General features: G+C 40.4%; 3 protein-coding genes across 10 annotated transcripts; 2 read left to right on the top strand and 1 right to left on the bottom strand.

Annotated features, from left to right (window-relative positions):
* On the top strand, positions 1 to 5683 carry LOC18049144 (YTH domain-containing protein 1). 6 transcript variants are annotated; one of them, XM_024187832.1, is made up of 10 exons: positions 30 to 278; positions 1380 to 1481; positions 2404 to 2639; positions 2700 to 2972; positions 3071 to 3147; positions 3238 to 3383; positions 3561 to 3607; positions 4197 to 4253; positions 4951 to 5009; positions 5098 to 5683. In XM_024187832.1, the coding sequence occupies exons 2-10, from the start codon at positions 1394 to 1396 to the stop codon at positions 5162 to 5164; spliced, it is 1050 nt and encodes a 349-aa protein (XP_024043600.1). In that variant the 5' UTR covers positions 30 to 278; positions 1380 to 1393; the 3' UTR covers positions 5165 to 5683. The 6 variants fall into 6 exon arrangements, 5 of the variants coding, with proteins under 5 accessions (XP_024043599.1, XP_024043600.1, XP_024043597.1 ...); XR_002906347.1 differs by having other exon boundaries at positions 1 to 278; positions 3238 to 3607; positions 4197 to 4316; positions 5098 to 5116; XM_024187831.1 differs by having other exon boundaries at positions 26 to 278; positions 3247 to 3607.
* A 975-nt stretch (positions 5684 to 6658) lies between these two features.
* LOC18049143 lies at positions 6659 to 10527 on the top strand. 3 transcript variants are annotated; one of them, XR_002906348.1, is made up of 4 exons: positions 6660 to 6994; positions 8241 to 8356; positions 8509 to 9035; positions 9796 to 10527. XR_002906348.1 is itself a non-coding variant. In XM_024187834.1 (3 exons), the coding sequence occupies exons 1-3, from the start codon at positions 6860 to 6862 to the stop codon at positions 8978 to 8980; spliced, it is 675 nt and encodes a 224-aa protein (XP_024043602.1). In that variant the 5' UTR covers positions 6659 to 6859; the 3' UTR covers positions 8981 to 9336. The 3 variants fall into 3 exon arrangements, 2 of the variants coding, with proteins under 2 accessions (XP_024043602.1, XP_024043601.1); XM_024187834.1 differs by lacking the exon at positions 9796 to 10527 and having other exon boundaries at positions 6659 to 6994; positions 8557 to 9336; XM_024187833.1 differs by lacking the exon at positions 9796 to 10527 and having other exon boundaries at positions 8509 to 9335.
* A 6893-nt stretch (positions 10528 to 17420) lies between these two features.
* LOC18049142 (subtilisin-like protease SBT1.2) lies at positions 17421 to 19673 on the bottom strand. Its single transcript, XM_006440411.1, has one exon. It carries the CDS (start codon positions 19671 to 19673, stop codon positions 17421 to 17423), a length of 2253 nt encoding a protein of 750 aa, XP_006440474.1.
* Positions 19674 to 19837: the final 164 nt, after the last annotated feature.

Here is a 19837-nt window from a genome sequence, read left to right as displayed (position 1 = left end):
ACCCTCTCAAGACCAGCGGGTAATTGTAATAACGGGACGATAATTGATGATGATTTGATTAAAATCTTTACAAACAAAAGAGAAAATGAAAAATAAAATCCAAAGTTGATCGTTTGGGAAATTGGTGGATGCGAAACTAGGGCTTGAGCGTTGAAGTGGGCTGCAGCAGAGTACGGAGCTTATAAAAAAATCAGAAACAAAATAAACACACTTTGTATTTTTCTTAATTAGCATTTAACACTTATCTACTCCGCTCTCCTATCTAAATTCTAAACAAGGTAGGATTTAACTTTTCCTTTTCTAAAGTGATTACTCTACTTGAGATCTTCTCACTGGTTTTAGTTCATATACATTTGTAGTAGCTTGTGTTTCTCATGTTTTACTCCAATTTAACTGTTTAGGATATCTAGGGTTTTGTTTGTGCCTATTTTATGGTTGCTTGCTGAGAAAATGTGGGGGTAGAAGGAAAATTGAGAGATTTTGGAAGTGGTTTTCGTTTTGATTATCTGTTACTTGTTTGAACGAACCGTATTGTTTCTCTTGGATGGTTGTTTTGATGTATCTTCCCTGCTTGTTTCGGAGATTAAATGATGGTGGAGTTATTTGAGCATCTGAAATGCCCCTAAGTGTTGTAAACGTACTTCTATTTGGCCTTGGTGAGTTTACTGAAGTGAAAAAGATGGGAACAAATAGCTTTCAGAATAAGATGCTTGGAAGAATTAGAAAATTAGAAGCCCTAGCACTGACTTAGAGTGAAGATATTAAGCACTGGATTGCGAAAGCAATGAATTGCTTTGGTAGGTTGCTGAAATATATGTTGTAATTGGTATATGTTGATTGAGTGAATTATCAGTTTCATTATGCTCTTCAGTATTTGTGAAGTGCTACCTCGAGAAAGAGGCTGTTAGTCAAGCTTTTTCCTGAAATCAAAAACTCAGTAAAAGAGTCGAAACGGATGTGGTTAAGTGATTCCTCACATAACCCATGCCTTTACATCATCTTAATAGGTTTAAAGTAAATTGACATACTTGTTAGCAGGTGATGAAGTCCAAGCAAGTGAGTATAATTTACTAATTTGCGATATAGTAGTTTTCTAGGAAACTGGAATCCTTAAAGTCAATATCTCTCATTAAATTATATGCCTGGCCTTCTACCTATATTCATGTTATTACCATCTCCTTCTATTTTGCTTAGTAACTGATCTTTTATTTTCTTCTAATGTGATTTATGGTTATTTCTGATTCAGTTGTTAGTTGTTGATGATCATAAGAAGTATTTTTATTTTTTATATGTGTTTATGTATATTTTTTTTAACCTCCGAGCTAGAATGTACACTTTCGGATTGTATCTTCAATAAATATTCCTGCATTCTGATGTAGGAGATTAAAAGGATATGTCGTCTGATACTGCTAAAGAAAATGCTTCTGTGGTCGATTCATCGGTGACTGAAAAACATGATGTGGGGAATTCAGATGATCCAGGTAATAAAGACACATGCTCGATTTATTTGTATTTTCTCCACATAATTTTCTTTTTATACTTTTTAGTTTTTGTAAACCATCTTAAAAGTTTCCTTTTCCTTAGTATAAGGTGGAAATTTTCCTTCAATGTCAAGGAGTTGTTGAATTTATGCATATGCCTCTATGCAGAAAAATCTCTGTAGGTCCTACATTATAAAAATTGGAATTACATAAACATAGCTGTAAAATTCTTTACCCATGTCTGCATCTCATGGACTCCCATAAAGTCAAATAAATGTGGACTGCTTCTTCACTTCTTTGTGAATCTATTTTTCATTCAATACAAATACTTTTGGCTTCCTATCAAAAGAATTAAAATAAAAGGAACTCAAATTAATTCATTGTGTAAACTTCTCTGTGGAAACATTTCCTCAAGCATCACTATCTATATGTATAGCATCTCTAACACACCATATTGCTTGGATTGTTGGATGCATTGCACGAATTCTTCAGTTATAAAAATATTGCACGAATTCTTCAGTTATAAAAATATTGCACGAATTCTCCAGTTATTAAAGTGTTAGGAGGCACTCTCATTAATTTTTTACAATACATGTTTGTGTATTTGCACATGACCAGACCATATAAAAAATTTTAATCTTAAATTAGTGTCCTAATTGTAGACTTAGTTCTAGGGTGCTTCTTACGAGTAAGTTGGTGGCCAGAGTTACCTGTATCTTCGTGCTGTTTTGACTCCGTGAATCATTTACTTTGATGCTATTAACTTCTGTTTGAAAATTGTCTGAAAATAATGTCCAACATCCTGGGTAAAATTTGACATTGGATGCTTGTTTGCTTGTCCTATATGCTTGATTAGTTATTAAAGTGCAAAACTAAGTCAAATTATGTATAGTACATGTCACTAAAGAAGTTTTGTTGTCAGAGAGCTCAAGCTACAAAGCTAACGAGCATCGCTGTCCCTCTCTGGCCAAAGAAGCAAAAGCAGGGCATTCTAATGGGCAGTTGGAAAATTCTACGGACAACAAAAAGGGTAAATTGTATAATACAAGATATTTTATCATTAAGAGTTTGAATCATCAAAATATCCAACTATCAATCGAGAAGGAGATTTGGGCTACTCAGGTCATGAATGAACCAATTTTGGAGGAAGCCTTTCATGTAAGAATCCCTTTTATTTTGATGCATTGTACTCTTTTTCTCAATCTTAATGCTTTATAGAGCAGTGCACCTGTTTTGCAGAACTCTGGTAAAGTCATTCTTATATTTAGTGTCAACATGAGTGGTTTCTTTCAAGGGTATGCCCAAATGATGTCTTCTGTTGGGTGGAGGCGAGACAATGTCTGGAGTCAAGGAAATGGTAAAAATAATCCTTGGGGACGCAGTTTTAAAGTCAAATGGCTTCGATTAAATACTTTACCTTTCCAAAAGACTCTTCATCTCAAGAATCCATTGAATGACTACAAACCTGTGAAAATTAGCAGAGATTGCCAGGTGTCTATATATTGCATTTTGGTTTTTCCTTTTTACTCTTATCCTTACAAACTTAAATGCAGCTCTATTTTATGCTTGTGTTTGTGTATTCTTCCTAGGAATTACCCCAAGATATTGGGGAAGCTCTCTGTGACCTTCTTGATGGAAAGGATGATGTGGACGGCATTCAGACAAGGTATCTTCATCTTACACACTGAATGATCTTGTATTGCACCAGATGTACTTCCTGAGCCCTTTAGTTTACCGTGACTTAATGCCAATACAGTTTCCACAGGGATGATCTTCCTGCAAAGAGGCCTTGTATAGAGCCTTCATGCTCTCTGGGAGATGAAGAATATCATAAGCCTCCACTGCATGTGCCTTTGGGAAAGACACCCATGCCTTATCCTTCCTTCCTCTACCAACATCAAGGTGGACCAAGTAATTTTCATTTAGCACAGAGATGTGGTGGTGATGCTGAAAATTTGCCTTTCACTTCTATGTCATCAAAATTTTCTAGGATATATCATTCTCGCAAGGGAAACCTCAGTAATTTACAAGTGGATTGTGATTTGTCTTCTCGATATGATTTTTGGGGTTTGTCTGCAGACAGTCCTCTTGCCAGCACAATAACAGAGGATGATTTTCTTGAAATGGTATTGGTTCCTGTCTTCTCAAACTTGGAAATGGTATTTTTTCTATCATATATATTGTAACTAATACCTGAAAAACTATGCTTTAAGCAGACATTTCTTGGCCATGTATCAATTCATTGTTAGCCTGGTTTGATTGGAACAGATAATGAATTACCTTCAGACAGTGATAGTGTATACAATGATTATATTTGTTAGCCTCATTTATAAATTACAATAATAAATTGCATTTGGATCTTACTTTAAATCGACTGAAAGTTTTGCATTTTCAGTCAAGATCCTTTTATATCTTCTTTACTAGGTGTGGGCCAATAAATCAAGCCAGTTTAGCCCTTCACAGCTTAACAACACGGTAGATCCACTTCAAAAATTTTGGTTTTGCATTCTCTATTATAATCTGGTGCTGCTTGAACACAGTGGAGGGAAGTTGTGGCATTGTTTTGGTGCATTTTTTAATCCTAACTATGCAAATGAAAGTTTATTTGTGTAGATAATAGGATGAAGCGAAGAACTGCCTTTTGCAAAAGCTTATGCTTAGCTTTTTCCCCTTGGGTGGATAACTTACTCTTGATCTCCTGATCCATTATTGCAGTCATATGAAGAGTACCTGGAAGCCCATAGCAGAAGCATCAAGCAGTTGTGCCATCCTGTCAGTATGCTCATGATATTGTATAATATTTCCAGAAGAATATTGCATGTTCTAATTTATTAGGTGATGACAATGCATTTTTGGCACGACTAATCATTTAGAATTAGATGACGAGGTCCAGTTGTCAAACTTCATTTTTGTATGCACAGTTCTCTGATTTGCTTACACTTTGTTTTAAGCAAATGATTTATGTATATAACAGCATCAATAATGCATTCATACTATTGTTATCAATGTAGCTCCCATGGTAACTAGCAGATTCATGATGATTTGAGAAAGTACACAATTCTGATGGAGGGTGAATGAGTGTGTTTGAGTGGTGGGATAAATACAGCCTATGGCAGCTCTTTAAAATCCCAAAATTCCTCTTGACACAGTCTATTAACATCTACATGCATCTTTCCTTGGATTTTGATTACTAAATAGGTCATGGAGAGAACATTAAACATTAGGTGCCAAATAGACCATGTTGAGGTTAGATTCTGATATGAATAGTCAAAGGTCATACTGAGTTAACAATTGCCTGGTTGATGCCTTTTTTTATTGTAAAATGTTTCTTTTCTTTGCCACTCGATAAAGGCTGATATTTGTGGGACTTAACCCTACTTGACTTCTGGAGTGTATTGAGCCTTTAGTAACCTAGTTGTCTTTGTAATAAAATTCTGTCCAAAGCTGAGCTGCTCAACATTCTTGACAGGTGGGTGGACCATCTTGGTCAATGTGGGAGTCATCAAGTAAAAAGCAAGACAATGATTCGTAAGTGTAATATTTAAGTTCATTGTGGAGAGCCCGAACTGCAGTTTTGGTAGAGATGTCCATTAATTTTTGTTGGTAACATTTGCAGAAATTCAAGTTTTGTAATGGATAAGCGTCACACACGGAAAAGGACACATCAGTCGTCCCAAAAATGATTGCGATACCAGTATTGCGATGCCGGCTTCGTGATGGTGGGTTAAAAACAGTGAAGCCAGTAATTCAGTGAAGCCAATTTATTCTAATCCCTGCATTTGGGACTGATTATGTTGTTATGTTGTAAACTACTTGTACTTATATTTTGGTTCTTACTAGAGGGGTGGTTACCAACTTGTATATAGATTATATTGGCAGTACTGCCCCAGCTGAGGTTTCTATTTCATTGATCTTTTCTCTTTTTTGTCCTTCTCCTTTCTAAGAGAGGATGGGGGTGAAAAATGCTTATGGTAGGTAGCAGTAATGAGATTAGACTTAAGATAATGTCCCGAACTTGGTTTGGCCTATGATGCTGTCAATGATAGCTGAATGTAAATAGTTAATTTGTTCACTTGCGTTTGACAAGTGTCTCTGGTTAGTGATTATTTAGAAAGGACCTCGAGGAAGAATGACACTTTCAATATGTCGTAAGTATGTAACTCAAGCGGTACATGTTTGGGAATTTATCTTTATTCTTCTTTCAATGGTCTCTGGTAAGTGCATGTTTGGGAATCGAGATTTGAGGTTACAATCTAACTTCTAAATTGTGTTTTGCCTGTAAGAAGTTTTACCAAGTACAGTTGATTTGGTTTGTTCTTTTATGCTTAAATGCGTTAGCATTTTTGCCGGCTTGATCTGATTAGTTGATTTCTCACCCAGCCCCCTTAGCAATTATCAATTATCAATTATCAAACATTATTTGAGAATAAATTCTCAATTACGTAATCATTTGATATTTACCACTATCCTAGATATTGTTTCATGACGTAAATATTATCATTTGTAAGATTTTGTTTGGGTTTCATGACGTAAATATCATCATTTGTAAGATTTTGTTTGGTATTAAGGTGTTGTAAATTACGGGTTTTGTGGAAAAAATATTTAAATTAAAAAATAAAAATTAATAATATATTGTAAATTTTTAAATAGTAATTTGGATAAAATTAGTAGAGTTATAATTATTATATAATTATAAAATTATATTAACTTAATTTTTAAATTATAGCAATTAGTGTTCATTAAATATTTTTGTGTTATAACTTTTAAAATATAATTATTTTAAATTAATTTGAGACAGAACCTAAGTGTACCATAATATTATATAATTATATTGTTATGTGAGAGAAAAAAAAAATAAAATTGTCGAAATAAAGTAAGCTTAAGTTAAATTGTCAAAATAATTTTTTTTTTTTATTTAATTCTCGAAAGCTCTCAGCAGTAGCACTGCTCTAGTTGCAACCAATGCCATGTGCAGAAACTCTATTAAAATTTCACACCATGAGCAAGAATAATTTAATAATTCTCAAGAAAAAAAAAAAAAAAAAAGGAAGAAAGCACCGACTACATGACTTTTAAAACACACAAAAGTACATGCCGACTAGGACATTCTAATTTTTGGAAAACACAGTTAGTTTAGTTATTAAACTCAATCTTTCCTTTTGATAATTTTCTCTCGTTTAAAATATATTAAGGCGATGAATATATTACAGCTAAATCCATTTCTTATATTATAAAAAAAAAACTGAACAAAAAAAGAAACGAAAAGAAAAGGAGATAACATGGGAATACAAGAGGGCGACAACTCCACGTAGGCAGGGCAACTACTGTGTCTGCTTGAATAGACAACAGTAGCAAATTCAGTGTAAGAATTTACAGCGATGGAAAACAAAGGCACTGAAAACAGAAACCGAGCAACAGTTACAGTTAGCAAAGACGAGGTGATTGCGAAACTCAAAGACGACGGCGACTTCGACAGGCTTCGTCTCAAGATCATTCGCAAACTCAAGGACGATGTAAGTCCACCTTTTCTTACATTCTTAATTTCTTCACACAATCTCTTAGGGTTTGAATCCTGGTACCATAAATGAAAGTACCTTTTTCTTTTTAATAGCAATTATTATTATTATTATTATTATTATTATTGCGAACTTGGAATTGCGAATTACCTCATAATTAAAGTTGTGGGTGTCAGTTAGTTTAGCTGGTAAAACCTCTCCTGGGAGGTACAAGAGATCTGTGGTTCGAATCCGCTCACGTGGGTGGGAAGGGATCTAGTTTCTAGTCTTGCTATGCTTTAATTATCACTTGATATTTCAATTGAATGGTGCATTCAGATATAGAAACAATTTATACATTGTTTTGGAGAAACTATGGCTGTAGTTTGTGTTGATTACTATTTATTAATTTGGGGAATGAGTGATTTCGTATTTAGTCTCATATCCAATTGCTGTCTTGTGGTTGGCCAAGATGGAACAACAGTGTTTGCTTGTTATCTGATGTAATGTGTGACTGAGTTTGCTTTTCACACGTCGTCAACATTTATCTTTGTCACGTGGCACTTGAACGCAAAGAGAGCTTCAGTTACGTAAAATAGGGAAGTGAAATAACTTAAATGTAAGCCTTTTAATTGAGTTACATGATATCTCTTAGATAAGCACTCCTCTTTAACTCCGTTGAATGCTGAAAAATTCAATCTGTTAATTTGGATACTAATCCGAAAAGTTGGCATTTTTTTTTTTGTTGGGGGGGGGGGGGGGGGGGGAGGGGGAGGTCAAGTGTATTTTCTTTTTGGAGGATCTTATAATGCTTCCATTGTCACCTCCTATTGAGGTAGAAATCTGAAAAATTGAATGCTTCGTCAATTTTATTTGTTTGAATTCTGGAGTTTTTTTCTTCAATGCTTGCTGTTAGTACAACTCTTCCCCGCCAGGAAAATGATGAAATTTTGTTTTATATAGAATTGTTTGGCAAGTCATTTATTGATTCTGATCTATCTATAGTTTTACTAGATTAATCCTAACAATATCCGTATATATATATATACTTAGAGCTGCTTTAACATTCAACCTATTTGAGAAATTTCCAAAAACTTCTTTGCCCTTGTTGCCCAGCATCTCTTTTCCTAGTGAATGCAGAATTTTACAAAAAGAAGATAGTTCAAGTAGTTTCTCTAGAAGCCTTCTTGTGGTTTTGTTGTGGGTTTTGCATTTATTTTTAGCCAATATGTAAGGGAAATCCTAAAGAAGGCAATAATTGCAGGAAGAGTTGCGCAACAATATTATTTCGGCAGTGAAGCAGTCAGCGGCACTTAATCGTGCAGGTGCTGAAAATATGAAGCCTAGACAACTTTCTGATGCCATATACGAGGAAGTTGGGTGAGTTTTCCTCTTTTTATAGTATAAGCTAGTTGGGCGAGTTTTCCTCTTTTTCTAGTATAAGGTACTTAATATTCATAAAAAAAATTCATTCCTTTAATACTCATTTTCTTAAAATTCGCTAATGGTCTTATCCTGACTGCAACCGTCAGAAGCAAAGTAATGAGCCAGATGTCTGATGGTGTATGGAAAATAATCAGATCGGAGGATGGCATGAAAAGTGAAATTATGGAAACAGTGCAAACTGTCTATGACAAATTAGTGAATCCAGGAGGGACTAGAGTCGGAGACTCATCTACTTCTGGTATGATGGCAGTTACAAAGGAAGCTGGCCGTCATTCTCCCATTACGTTCTCATCCGGTAAGGTTGATGATACAGTATCTGATTATGAGCCAAAAGAACCACCGGGTTTCTCTCTGCCCCGTAATCATGATGACAACAATCATGAGAAGCAACCCCAAGACAGACTGCAGGTGCCTGTGACTTACAATAAAGAACCTGTGGAAGAAAGCAAGGAAGAACCTCTTCACCCATGTCCAGCTGGATTTTCTAAAGAAGTGGAGCACAGACAGCCAGTTGATGGCAGTGATGAGGACCCTGATTTCCCTCCTGGCTTTGCTTGATGAGTCAACATGCAATTCAGTTGGTCAACACCATTGTACAGCCATAATTTTATTGGTAATATGATATGAATGATTCCTCCTTAAATACCATTTGAGGTCCTTCTCAGATTTGAGAGGTTGCTCCTATACATCAATTATGGACAGTTTCTTTATGTTCAACATGGTAGAAGGTTAGATGATACAGATAAATTAGGTATTTTTTGTTCTGTTAGGTTATCTGATAGCTTTCTAACTAATTCTATTTCTGGAACAACTGATCGAAGCTTTTGCTGGATTTTTGTGTTATAAAAAAATTATCAAACAATTGGCATAAGTTTTCATCTATTGCATGTATACGATAATGAAAATTGAGAGAATTTTTTAAAATGTTTGGAAGCTTTTTTTTTTTTTTTTTTTTGCTTGCTTGCTTTCACTGTGTCCAATCGTACTTCTGTTTGTGCTCAAGTGAATGTTTGATGTTGCAATCCATGGGTAATGTGACTGGCATGCATACACACACACCCACACGTATCCACATAAATAGTTAGTAATCTTTTGACTTAAAGTGGTGACAAAAAATTTGGGCCATTGATTCACTTCATTCAATTTTACGAGGGATTGATGAATTAGCAACAATAAATGTTAACTTTTGACTTTAGATTCCAACCATGGGATTGAGAGGATTAATGGATGGAAATTTGTGTTCCAATTCAAGGGGGCAAAAAAAAAAAAAAATCTCATACTATATGTATATGACATCAATATAGTTCTTACTTCTTCTTCTCCCGTTTTTGCTACATTATTTGATGTTGATTTTGCTTTCCAATCTCCACCAGTATTGCTTCTATGTTCAGCACATTGATGAATATGTTGAATCTGTGCCTGACCCCAAAAAAAAGTTCTCTTTTTGCTGCTGACCTGTTTGTTGAAAGTTCAACCATTTTACTACGTTGTTGGTGAAAGCACAAAGAAATGAGAGGTTACGCAATTGTGATGCTTCCAGTCTTCCTGACAAGGAGTTCTGATCAAAGATGACATAAGCCATGGCTTGCCTACTCTTACTAGCAGCATCTTACCCAAACCTGACTGAGATTGCACTTTGTACAGTACTTGGTAGCAGCCATCTTTATTGGCATTGCAATGCTCTTTGTGAAGTTCGCGCACATTGTCAGGTTTTTTTGTTACAGCGAAAGGCTTGCTCAACCTTATATATAAGTCTGTCAGTTAAAGTTAAGAAGTGCTACTAGAATATTATGGTCAGGATCAGTCAGAAATTGTGGCTGTATAATTCCATTTGTCAGTGTACTTAAGGGACAGCAACAGGGATGTGGTTTGTAAGTTCTTATTTAGATGATGGCGTGGCACTGATTATCTTTGCCATGCTCGTCTAGTTTTGTCTATTTTAAACGCTCACTTGAAAGATAAGACCAGTTCCAGATACGATCAAATTGTAGTCTTTAAGCCTGGCAGGTATTGTTGTTGTTATTATTATTATTTTCCCCTTGAAAATAAGCCTGCCGGCTACCCTAGTACGCATTACTTAAAATAACAGGGAGGTGATTTTATTGATCTATTTGAGTGCTTGAGACAAAAAGGCATGGATGCCCCAGTGAGATCTTTCCTTGCTTGTTCCAGGATTCAGCATCTGTGTGGTATCTGCTTCCATACTTGAGAAGATTCTTTCATTTCATGATTGTTGGATGCAATGTGTTCTCTCATCTCGGCCATTACATTTTGGTTAGGTCTTGAGTCTTGACTCCTATGGTGGCCATGGAAACTGCAATTATTTTAGCATAACAGTAGTTACGCATTAGCTATTATCTAACATTTCGGTTTCATGGAAACTAAAAAATTCCTTTTAGTGCCCAAGTTGGAGTCTGGAGTTGAAGTGTTTGTCCGGCTAGTCTTCATGAATTAAAATTCTTAAGTTGAAACAGTGTTAAGTTGGCTCCTAAAGCTCTCTGTCACCGGCAGAGAAGTGATGATATGTTGGCAATGTTAGTATGCGACTGGGATTGTAACAGTTTTTGGCGAAGTTTGCTCATCTGCAAATAATAATTCCATAGAAGTAGAAATTCTTGTAAAATATTTTTTCTTAAATAAAAAATAAATTTTTTTTGCAACAAATCGGGGTTTTCTGATCCTTTTCCTGCTCTGTGAAAAAGAAAGTTTAACAAAATTTTTATTCTAAAATGACTGATACAACAGAAATTGATCAAGAAGGTAAAGAACATTTGCTCTCTTACTTGCATTAATCTAGTTAGTTAGTCCACCATATCATTTACAGTAATTTTTGGTAGTTTCACAGAATCATGATTTATGTTGATGCGAGATTCTGGTTCTCCTCGTTCTACGACCAGGGTCTCTGCTCGATCAACTTCACCACGACCAGGATCTCTCCTCGTAAAGCTTCTTCTCCAGAGGTTCCTGCGCACACAGACAAGTCAGAGTACGCCGGTTGTTTTCCCGGCGCAAACTCTCTGACGCTCAAGTTAGATATGAAGGTTCGGGGAACGCTTGCCACAGATCTTATGGCTTTTGGGTAGTTTTCTCTTCTTTAGAATTTCTTTATCTCCCTTCTAATCTCAAAATCGCTAACCCTTTTACCTTCGTTGGCTACCTTTTTATAGGCTTCCTCTGAATCCTAGTTTTCCGCAGTCTACGTCCGTTATCCTCCCACCTCTCGAACGTGGATTCCTCATTTCCGTAGTCGTGGGTGGTTGCGTGGCCTTCGTGCCTAGATTCTCGGGCTGGAGAGCATGCCTCGCCAACTGTCGTTGACGGGGTCTCCTCGAATCAACCCTTAGCAAGAATACAACAGGAATGGCTTTATGCTTCTTACAGGAAATTGGCCTCGCAAATGACGTGCTCGTGGATGAGCAGGATATTCTTACCCCTGTTTCCCTGTTACCTAGCTCTTACAGGACACACCTGCTCGCAGACTTCTGCCACCAAACATCTGCTCATCACGTCTGGTCTCGTCGGAGTATTTCCCTCAAACACCGGTGGTGTTGGGTAATGTAATGGACCAGTAGTAGAAACTTAGCAGTTCTTGGTCGCGTGGGACTGGAAAAGGCCTCGAGAAGGAGCTGACCAAGGTCAAGGAGGATCTTCAAAGGCAGAAGGCTATGTATGAGGCTCAGCTCGAATCTCTCCGTGATTCCCACCGAGTTCGGGTCAAGAACTTAGAGAAGGAGGCTGACAACCAGTACGACCAGGGACTTCGGCATTCCTATCGTTGCATCATGGCCGTCCTCGGGAAGCAACGCCCTGATCTGAAGATGGATGACCTTGCAGCTGGTGTTGCTCAACATATGGACGAGGAGGTGGCCAAGGAAGACGCTGAAGGGGTAGAGCCGATCGTGATTGAGGAGGAAAACTCTCCTCCTCGTGCAGTACCTGCTGATGTTGGCGAGGCGAGCACCCCCCCCGGACGCAACTGGTGATACCCCCCTGCACCTGAGGAGGTCCAGCCAACCGATGCTGCTCGGCTTACTGATCCACCATCTTCTTGATATATTTCTTGTATTGTAATGAACAATGTTTGTGAAGATTATCTCCTCTATTAATTATTAACAAATTAATAAAGATATTTTTGATTACTTTCTTGTGTTGTAATCATGAGTTATTTTTCATTTGAGAATCTGCTCGTCTTTGTCTGGTCGAGCAGGTTCTGGCTTGGCACATGGTTTTGCCACATGCCTTTGAAAATTCTTCAATGCTTGGGATTCTGCTCGCCTTCGCATGGTCGAACAGATCCTGGCACGCTTGGCTTCTGTCTCGCCATAAAACAGGCTTTGAAACTTGATGAGCCTTTGCATGCCTTTGATTCTTCAAGGATTGGGATTCTGCTCGCTTTCTCGTGGTCGAGCAGATCCTGGCACGGTTGGCTTCTGTCTCGCCATAAAACAGGCTTTGAGACTTGATGAGCCTTTGCATGCCTTTGATTCTTCAAGGATTGGAATTCTGCTCGCTTTCTCGTGGTCGAGCAGATCCTGGCACGGTTGGCTTCTGTCTCGCCATAAAACAGGCTTTGAGACTTGATGAGCCTTTGCATGCCTTTGATTCTTCAAAGATTGGGATTCTACTCGCCTTCTCGTGGTCGAGCATATCCTGGCACGCTTGGCTTCTGTCTCGCCATAAAACAGGCTTTGAGACTTGATGAGCCTTTGCATGCCTTTGATTCTTCAAGGATTGGGATTCTGCTCGCCTTCTCGTGGTCGAGCAGATCCTGGCACGGTTGGCTTCTGTCTCGCCATAAAACAGGCTTTGAGACTTAATGAGCCTTTGCATGCCTTTGATTCTTCAAGGATTGGGATTCTGCTCGCCTTCTCGTGGTCGAGCCGATCCTGGCACGCTTGGCTTCTGGTCTCACCATAAACAGGCTTTGAGACTTGTCGAGCCTTTGCATGCCTTAGGTATTTTCTTCAAAGCTTGGGATTCTGCTAGCCTTCTCGTGGCCGAGCAGATCCTGGCACGCTTGGCTTCTGGTCTCGCCATAAACAGGCTTTGAGACTTTGTCGAGCCTTTGCATGCCTTGGATAATTTCTTGAACAGTACAGTTGGCTGAAACTCCTCATTGATTCATTTATTATTGAATTCGGCTTACATGAGATTGCTTTGAAATAAGAAATAAAAAATAGAAAACAACAGGCACGGGCAGAAATAACTTTAAAATATGAACAAGTCTTACTAAAAATATTTCCTGGGGTGTGCCGCGCTCCATGGGCGTTTCACCTCGTGGCCATCCTCGCGAACCAGCTTGTAAACTCCGGGTCCAACTAGCTGCCATTCCTGGCTTCCACTCGGGTATCAAGGGATGTTATCTGCATCGATTCCCTTGCTGCCGAGGAGTAACAGTTTCGTGCGATTCTCTGGTCTCCTCGTACCACTCCAACTACCCCATTCACCCGGTACTTGAGAGCAAGATAATGGTTGGACAGTACTGCTTTGCTCATCCTCAGAAACGGCCGACCTAGGATTATCTGGTAAGGACCCTCTTCATCAACCACCACAAAATTCAGTATCATTGTCCTTTCTGTCGGGGAGCTCCCAATCGTGATAGACAGTTCGACCACGCCCAGATGGACCAATTTTCCTCCTCCAAACCCCTTCAAGGAGGTATTGGTGTAATCCAACTTCAGGTCTGCTATTCTCATCTCCTCCAGGGTTGACTTAAACAACACATCAACTGAGCTCCCTGTGTCAACCAGTATCCTGTCAAACTTCTTGCTGGCAACAGTGGCCTTGATGACCAAAGCATCCTCGTGGGGGTATAGAATCCCTTTTTCATCCTCATCTGTCCACATGATTGGCACTTGCCTGACTCTTGCACGTTTGGCTGTTGGGGTGTTGAAGAATACATCTTTGCTGGTCATGGCGTATCTAGCGTAATTCTTCCTCGACCTGTTGGAATCTCCGGCCAATGTTGGGCCCCCAGCTATCACCCTTACTGCAGGCTGCTCGCGCCTCGAGTTCCTGTCACTCTGCTCCCTTTCGCTGGTCGAGGCTGCCATTGGGAATGTCCCATCTATAAACTCGTCCAGATATCGATTTCTCACCAAATCTTCAACCTGGGTCTTGATATCCCTACAATCTGCTGTGGTGTGGCTATGAGTGCCATGGAACTTACAATAGCGCCCCCTATCCCTCCTGCTGGGCAGCTTCGTTATTGGGGTAGGGAGGTACAGCAACCCTTGATCCTTTATGGCCTCGTACACCTCATCCAGGGACATCTTCAAGGAAGTATACCGCCCATAATCCTGGTTCTGGTCGATCAGGTGCACTGCTCTTTCTCTGTTTGCTCCGTTCTGAGTTGGGGGCGGTAGCAGTACTTCTGGTCTGCTCCCTCTGCTACTGTGGGAATGTTGATGGAGGCCACCATATGCCGAATCATGCATTCTCCAAGGCTCCCTAGCTGGGGAACGAGGAGGTTGCGCCCTGCTGCGCTGATACTGTGGTGGCCTCTGATGAGGTTGGTAAGCAGTTACCCGACCTCCTGCTCCACTACCCGAGGCCTGGTGGTCCCTCCTCCTGATCGGGCCATTCCCCGGTAATGCTTTCTTCTCTTTCCTCCCCAACCCTTCTAACTGGTCTGTCTTAATCCGTGCTGCCTTCTCCTCTTCAATCTCAATGTCTCTTTTAGCCTGCTCGCATACGGCCGCGTACGTCTGAATAACTGGGCTTCTCAAGTTGTACCACAACCTTCCTATCTTCACCCCTTCTTTCAATCCCCTTAACGCCTGAGGGTGGTTGAAGGCTCCCAAGTCGAGGACAGCACGATGAAACCTCTTGATGAATTCCTGAATGGTTTCTTGCTCCCCATGTTTCATGCTTTTCAGCTCCATCATGTCATCTTATGGTGCCATTGCCCCACTAAACTGCTCTGCAAATTCCTGGCACATCTGCTCGAAGGTTTTAATGCTGCCCCGAGAAAGTTTCATGTACCATTCTCGTGCACGTCCCTCAAGGGATAGTAGGAACACCCTGCACCTTTGGGATTGAGATAATCCTTGTACCCCAGTTATGTCGTTGAAGCGCTCTATGTGCACCAGAGGATCAGTTCTTCCCGAGTATCTAAGGTCTGGGAGGCGGAAATCTCTCGGAATAATTGCCCTCATGATCTCTGCTGCGAGCGGTAATTCTCCGTCCAGCATTATCCTCCAACCAGGAGCTCTGCTCCTTCCTTGCATGTCGTCAATTATCTGCGCTAGTCTGCGCACTTCCTCCTCCAGCTGCACTGCACGACTAGGGTCACGTGCTGCAACCTGATCCCTCTCTTGCTCCACATCAAGCAAGTGTTGCCTCAACTCTGTTTCCTCTGCATTTGCCACCCCGTCGTCCTCGTCAAAAATCTGTCTTGCCGGGGATTGCTCTTCCTCTCTACGGAATTCTCCCCGCAGAGGTATGTTACCTCTCTCACCACCAAATCTCCCGGTGGTTTGACTTCTCCTCGTACTCTCGGGACCTGGAGCCACTTCCCCAACTCTCATCCTTTCCTCCTGGGTTACCCTTCGTTCACTTCGCAACTCATGCAGGATGGTTGTCAGGGTCTCCATCTGTTTTTCCATCCGTTCCATCCGGTCGAACATGGCTTTTTCCCATGCTTCACTGGCTATCTCTCTCAGAGTCATGGAATCGTTAAGCCTCATATCACCCCCTTGTGCACTACTTCCTCCTGTCTCCATTGCTTTTCACTTGCTTCACTCCTCTTCTTGCTATCAACAGAAGCTTTTTGATCAGCTCCCCACAGACGGCGCCAAAATGTTGATGCGAGATTCTGGTTCTCCTCGTTCTACGACCAGGGTCTCTGTTCGATCAACTTCACCACGACCAGGATCTCTCCTCGTAAAGTTTCTTCTCCAGAGGTTCCTGCGCACACAGACAAGTCAGAGTACGCCGGTTGTTTTCCCGGCGCAAACCCTTTGACGCTCAAGTTAGATATGAAGGTTCAGGGAATGCTTGCCACAGATCTTATGGCTTTTGGGTAGTTTTCTCTTCTTTAGAATTTCTTTATCTCCCTTCTAATCTCAAAATCGCTAACCATTTTACCTTCGTTGGCTACCTTTTTATAGGCTTCCTCTGAATCCCAGTTTTCCGCAGTCTACGTCTGTTATCCTCCCACCTCTCGAACGTGGATTCTCCATTTCCGTAGTCGTGGGTGGTTGCGTGGCCTTCGTGCCTAGATTCTCGGGCTGGAGAGCATGCCTCGCCAACTGTCGTTGACCGGGTCTCCTCGAATCAACCCTTAGCAATAATACAGCAGGAATGGCTTTATGCTTCTTACAGGAAATTGGCCTCGCAGATGACGTGCTCATGGATGAGCAGGATATTCCTGCCCCTGTTTCCCTGCTACCTGGCTCTTACAGGACACACCTGCTCGCAGACTTCTGCCACCAAACATCTGCTCATCACGTCTGGTCTCGTCGGAGTATTTCCCTCAAACAATTTACAATATGGAAAGGACATTTTTTGCTCACTAGAGGGAGCGAATCTGTTGAAAATAGTATTCTAGAGGGGGGGGAAACGGTAAAAAACAATTTTTGCATATGTCCTTGAGCAAACAAAACTTTGCACATATGTATATATATAACAATCCCAGTGCCAGTGTTGAAATATGAGTTGTTCATTTTCTACTTATATGTTAACAGTTGTCTTTTTTCACCAACTTTTGCAACCTCATTGGATGTTAATTTTTCTTCACACCATTGCTTTTATGTTCCTTATAGTTGGATGAATGATTGACAAAGTTTTTTCGGGGTGCACTGAAAATTCTATGTACGTTGCTACTTTGCTCATTTGAAATTAGTATAGTATACCCAAAACTTCAAACAATTTACTCGGAAATATAAAAACAATGAGATGAAAAGATGGTAATCACGTTTTGTTGCAGTTTCAGGAGCACTTTATTCAATGACAATGCAAGTCATTGCTTTTCCCACTCTTGAGTAAAATCTATTTCTTACTGCAACCTTACAGAGATTGGACTTCGTACAGAGTACTTGGCTGAAACCCAAGTTATATAACCTTGAGCAAATTGACCGGATGTGTAACCTGACCCAGAACGAGTGAATGTCACAGAGTATGTTGCCTTCTGGTTCACTTTCGAGAAGTAAAGCTTGCTGGGTTTCACACTCACAACAACCCCTTGTGGTGCAACAACATTGACGGCATAAGATGAATACACCTGACCAACATTTGTCACTGTCCTTGTGAAGGTCTGAGCTGGCCCCAGTGTGACAGAAAATGAAGGATAGTTTAGTTGGGCCTCGGGTATTTTTCCTATACCTGAACACACGACTGGCCTGTGCACAAGAATCCCAACTTCCTTATCGCTGTATCCCAGACCACATAGGTAAGGAATGTAATCATCTGGTTGGATATCATAGACTAATCCTGGATCATTTGCCCTCGATGGATTAACATGGCCTGCACCAATGGCAAAGATATCTGCCGGGCGAAGTGTTTCATCAACTATGCGTTCACCGTTCATATTCAAGAGATCAGCGGTGGTCATTAAAGCAGATTTAATGGCAGCTGGTGACCAATAAGGATGAGAGCTCTTGAGCAGGGCTGCAATACCACTTAGGTGAGGACATGCCATTGATGTGCCGGACATTATGTTGAAAATGGATTTTGGATTTGTATTAAAGTCAAGTGGTTCAAACCAAGCTGCTAGAATGCTCAAACCAGGCCCGATAATATCTGGCTTCAAGATACCAGGGCTAGCCAAATTGGGACCTCTTGAGGAGAAGGAAACAACTGTGGGAGCTAGGGAGTTTCCGATAACTGTTCCTTTAAAGATGATTGTTGCCATAGGTGTTGCTGTTGAATTGATGTAGGATTTGATCTTCAGTCCAGCATCGTTGCTGACATGTGTTGCTGGAAGAACATGAGGATCAGCTATAACACTGAAGGCATTAGGTTCATCATTCATGAGAATCATGGCAGCACCACCAGCATTTTTCACTTGTTCCCCTTTGAAAATTCTTGCAATGCCCCCACCTCGTTCACACAGAACTACCTTGCCTTTCACATCAATACCACTGAGGGATCCATTTCCGCAAAATGCAGACTCTGGTTTACCATTCATGCCAGCATAGACAAGAGGCAACGGCGTCTGAGGGAAGTCCTTGGGCTGGAAAACGGATTCACCATCAAATTCTTCTCTGTTCCCAAGCTTTGCTGTTGCTACAATGCTCCTATCTAGGGTGCTTGCTCCAACTGTGAGAATCCATGGGGCTTCATTAGAGATTGTACTGTTGAAAGGGCCGGAATTTCCAGCTGCACAGCTTACAAATATTCCCTTTTGTATTGCTGCAAAAGAACCTACTGCTATGCTGTCGTTGAAAAATGGAACTGAACCTCCACCGATTGAAATGGAGAGGACATCAACGCCATCCTCAATGGCTGCATCAAGCCCCGCGAGTAAATCACTCTCAGTGCAATCTACATCGCCTCCAAAGCATACTTTGTAAATTGCTAGGTGAGCATAAGGTGCCATCCCTACTGCTGTGCCTTTGGCATTTCCAAGCGATTCAGCATTCTTTACAAATGCACCAGCAGCTGTGCCTGCTACATGAGTTCCATGGCCGTCTACATCAATGGGCGGTTCAGTTCCCTTCACATTACCTTCAATATTGAAAGTCCTTGCTCCTATAAGTTTGTTGTTGCAGGTTGAAAAGTCACACCGTCCTTTCCATTTTGCTGGCGGGGGTGGCATTCCTTCATCACTGAACGATGGGTGATCTGGATTAATTCCACCATCCAGTATTCCAATTATCACTCCCTTTCCAAAGTTTGATTCTTTCCATACTCCCATCCCCTGGTGCAACCCCAAAAAGCTGGGCGAGTGTGTTGTCTGGAGCCTTACCTTCCTCTCTGGACGTGCTGAAACAAAACCATTTTTCTTTTTCATGTCTTGCACTTCCTCCTCGGTAAGTTTTGCCGCAAAACCACTGATCACATTTTTGTATGAATAAAATGGGCGTTGCTGCACGTCTGAGCTTTCCAAGCTATATGGCAGAAAAGACCTATGCCAGTTCTCTACATATTCCGATTCAGCAAGATCGCTGCCTTCTGGCTGCTGGACACTGACAATGTAAGTTTGTAAATTGCTTCTTTCAGTAACAGATGAAACTTGATCAGTTCCATGAGCTTTCTTAAAATGGAAGATGAACAAGAGAGTGAGAAAGATGAAAGCAGTGGCAGCCATCTTTGTTAGCAATGCAGTACTCTTTGTGAAGTAGGAGCACATTGTCAGGATTTTTTTGTGGCTACCAAAGGTTTGCTCAATCAACTATATATATAGCTGAATGACTGAAACTTGGCCGGTTGCTGCACATAAGTCTGTCAGTTAGAGTTAAGCACTGCTACTGG

This window comes from Citrus clementina, unplaced genomic scaffold (genome assembly GCF_000493195.1).
Source record: "Citrus clementina cultivar Clemenules unplaced genomic scaffold, Citrus_clementina_v1.0 scaffold_3, whole genome shotgun sequence".
In the NCBI taxonomy this organism is placed as follows: domain Eukaryota; kingdom Viridiplantae; phylum Streptophyta; class Magnoliopsida; order Sapindales; family Rutaceae; genus Citrus; species Citrus x clementina.
The sequence above is the reverse complement of the archived record's forward strand: the minus strand, read 5'-3'. Positions and strand labels throughout refer to the sequence as shown.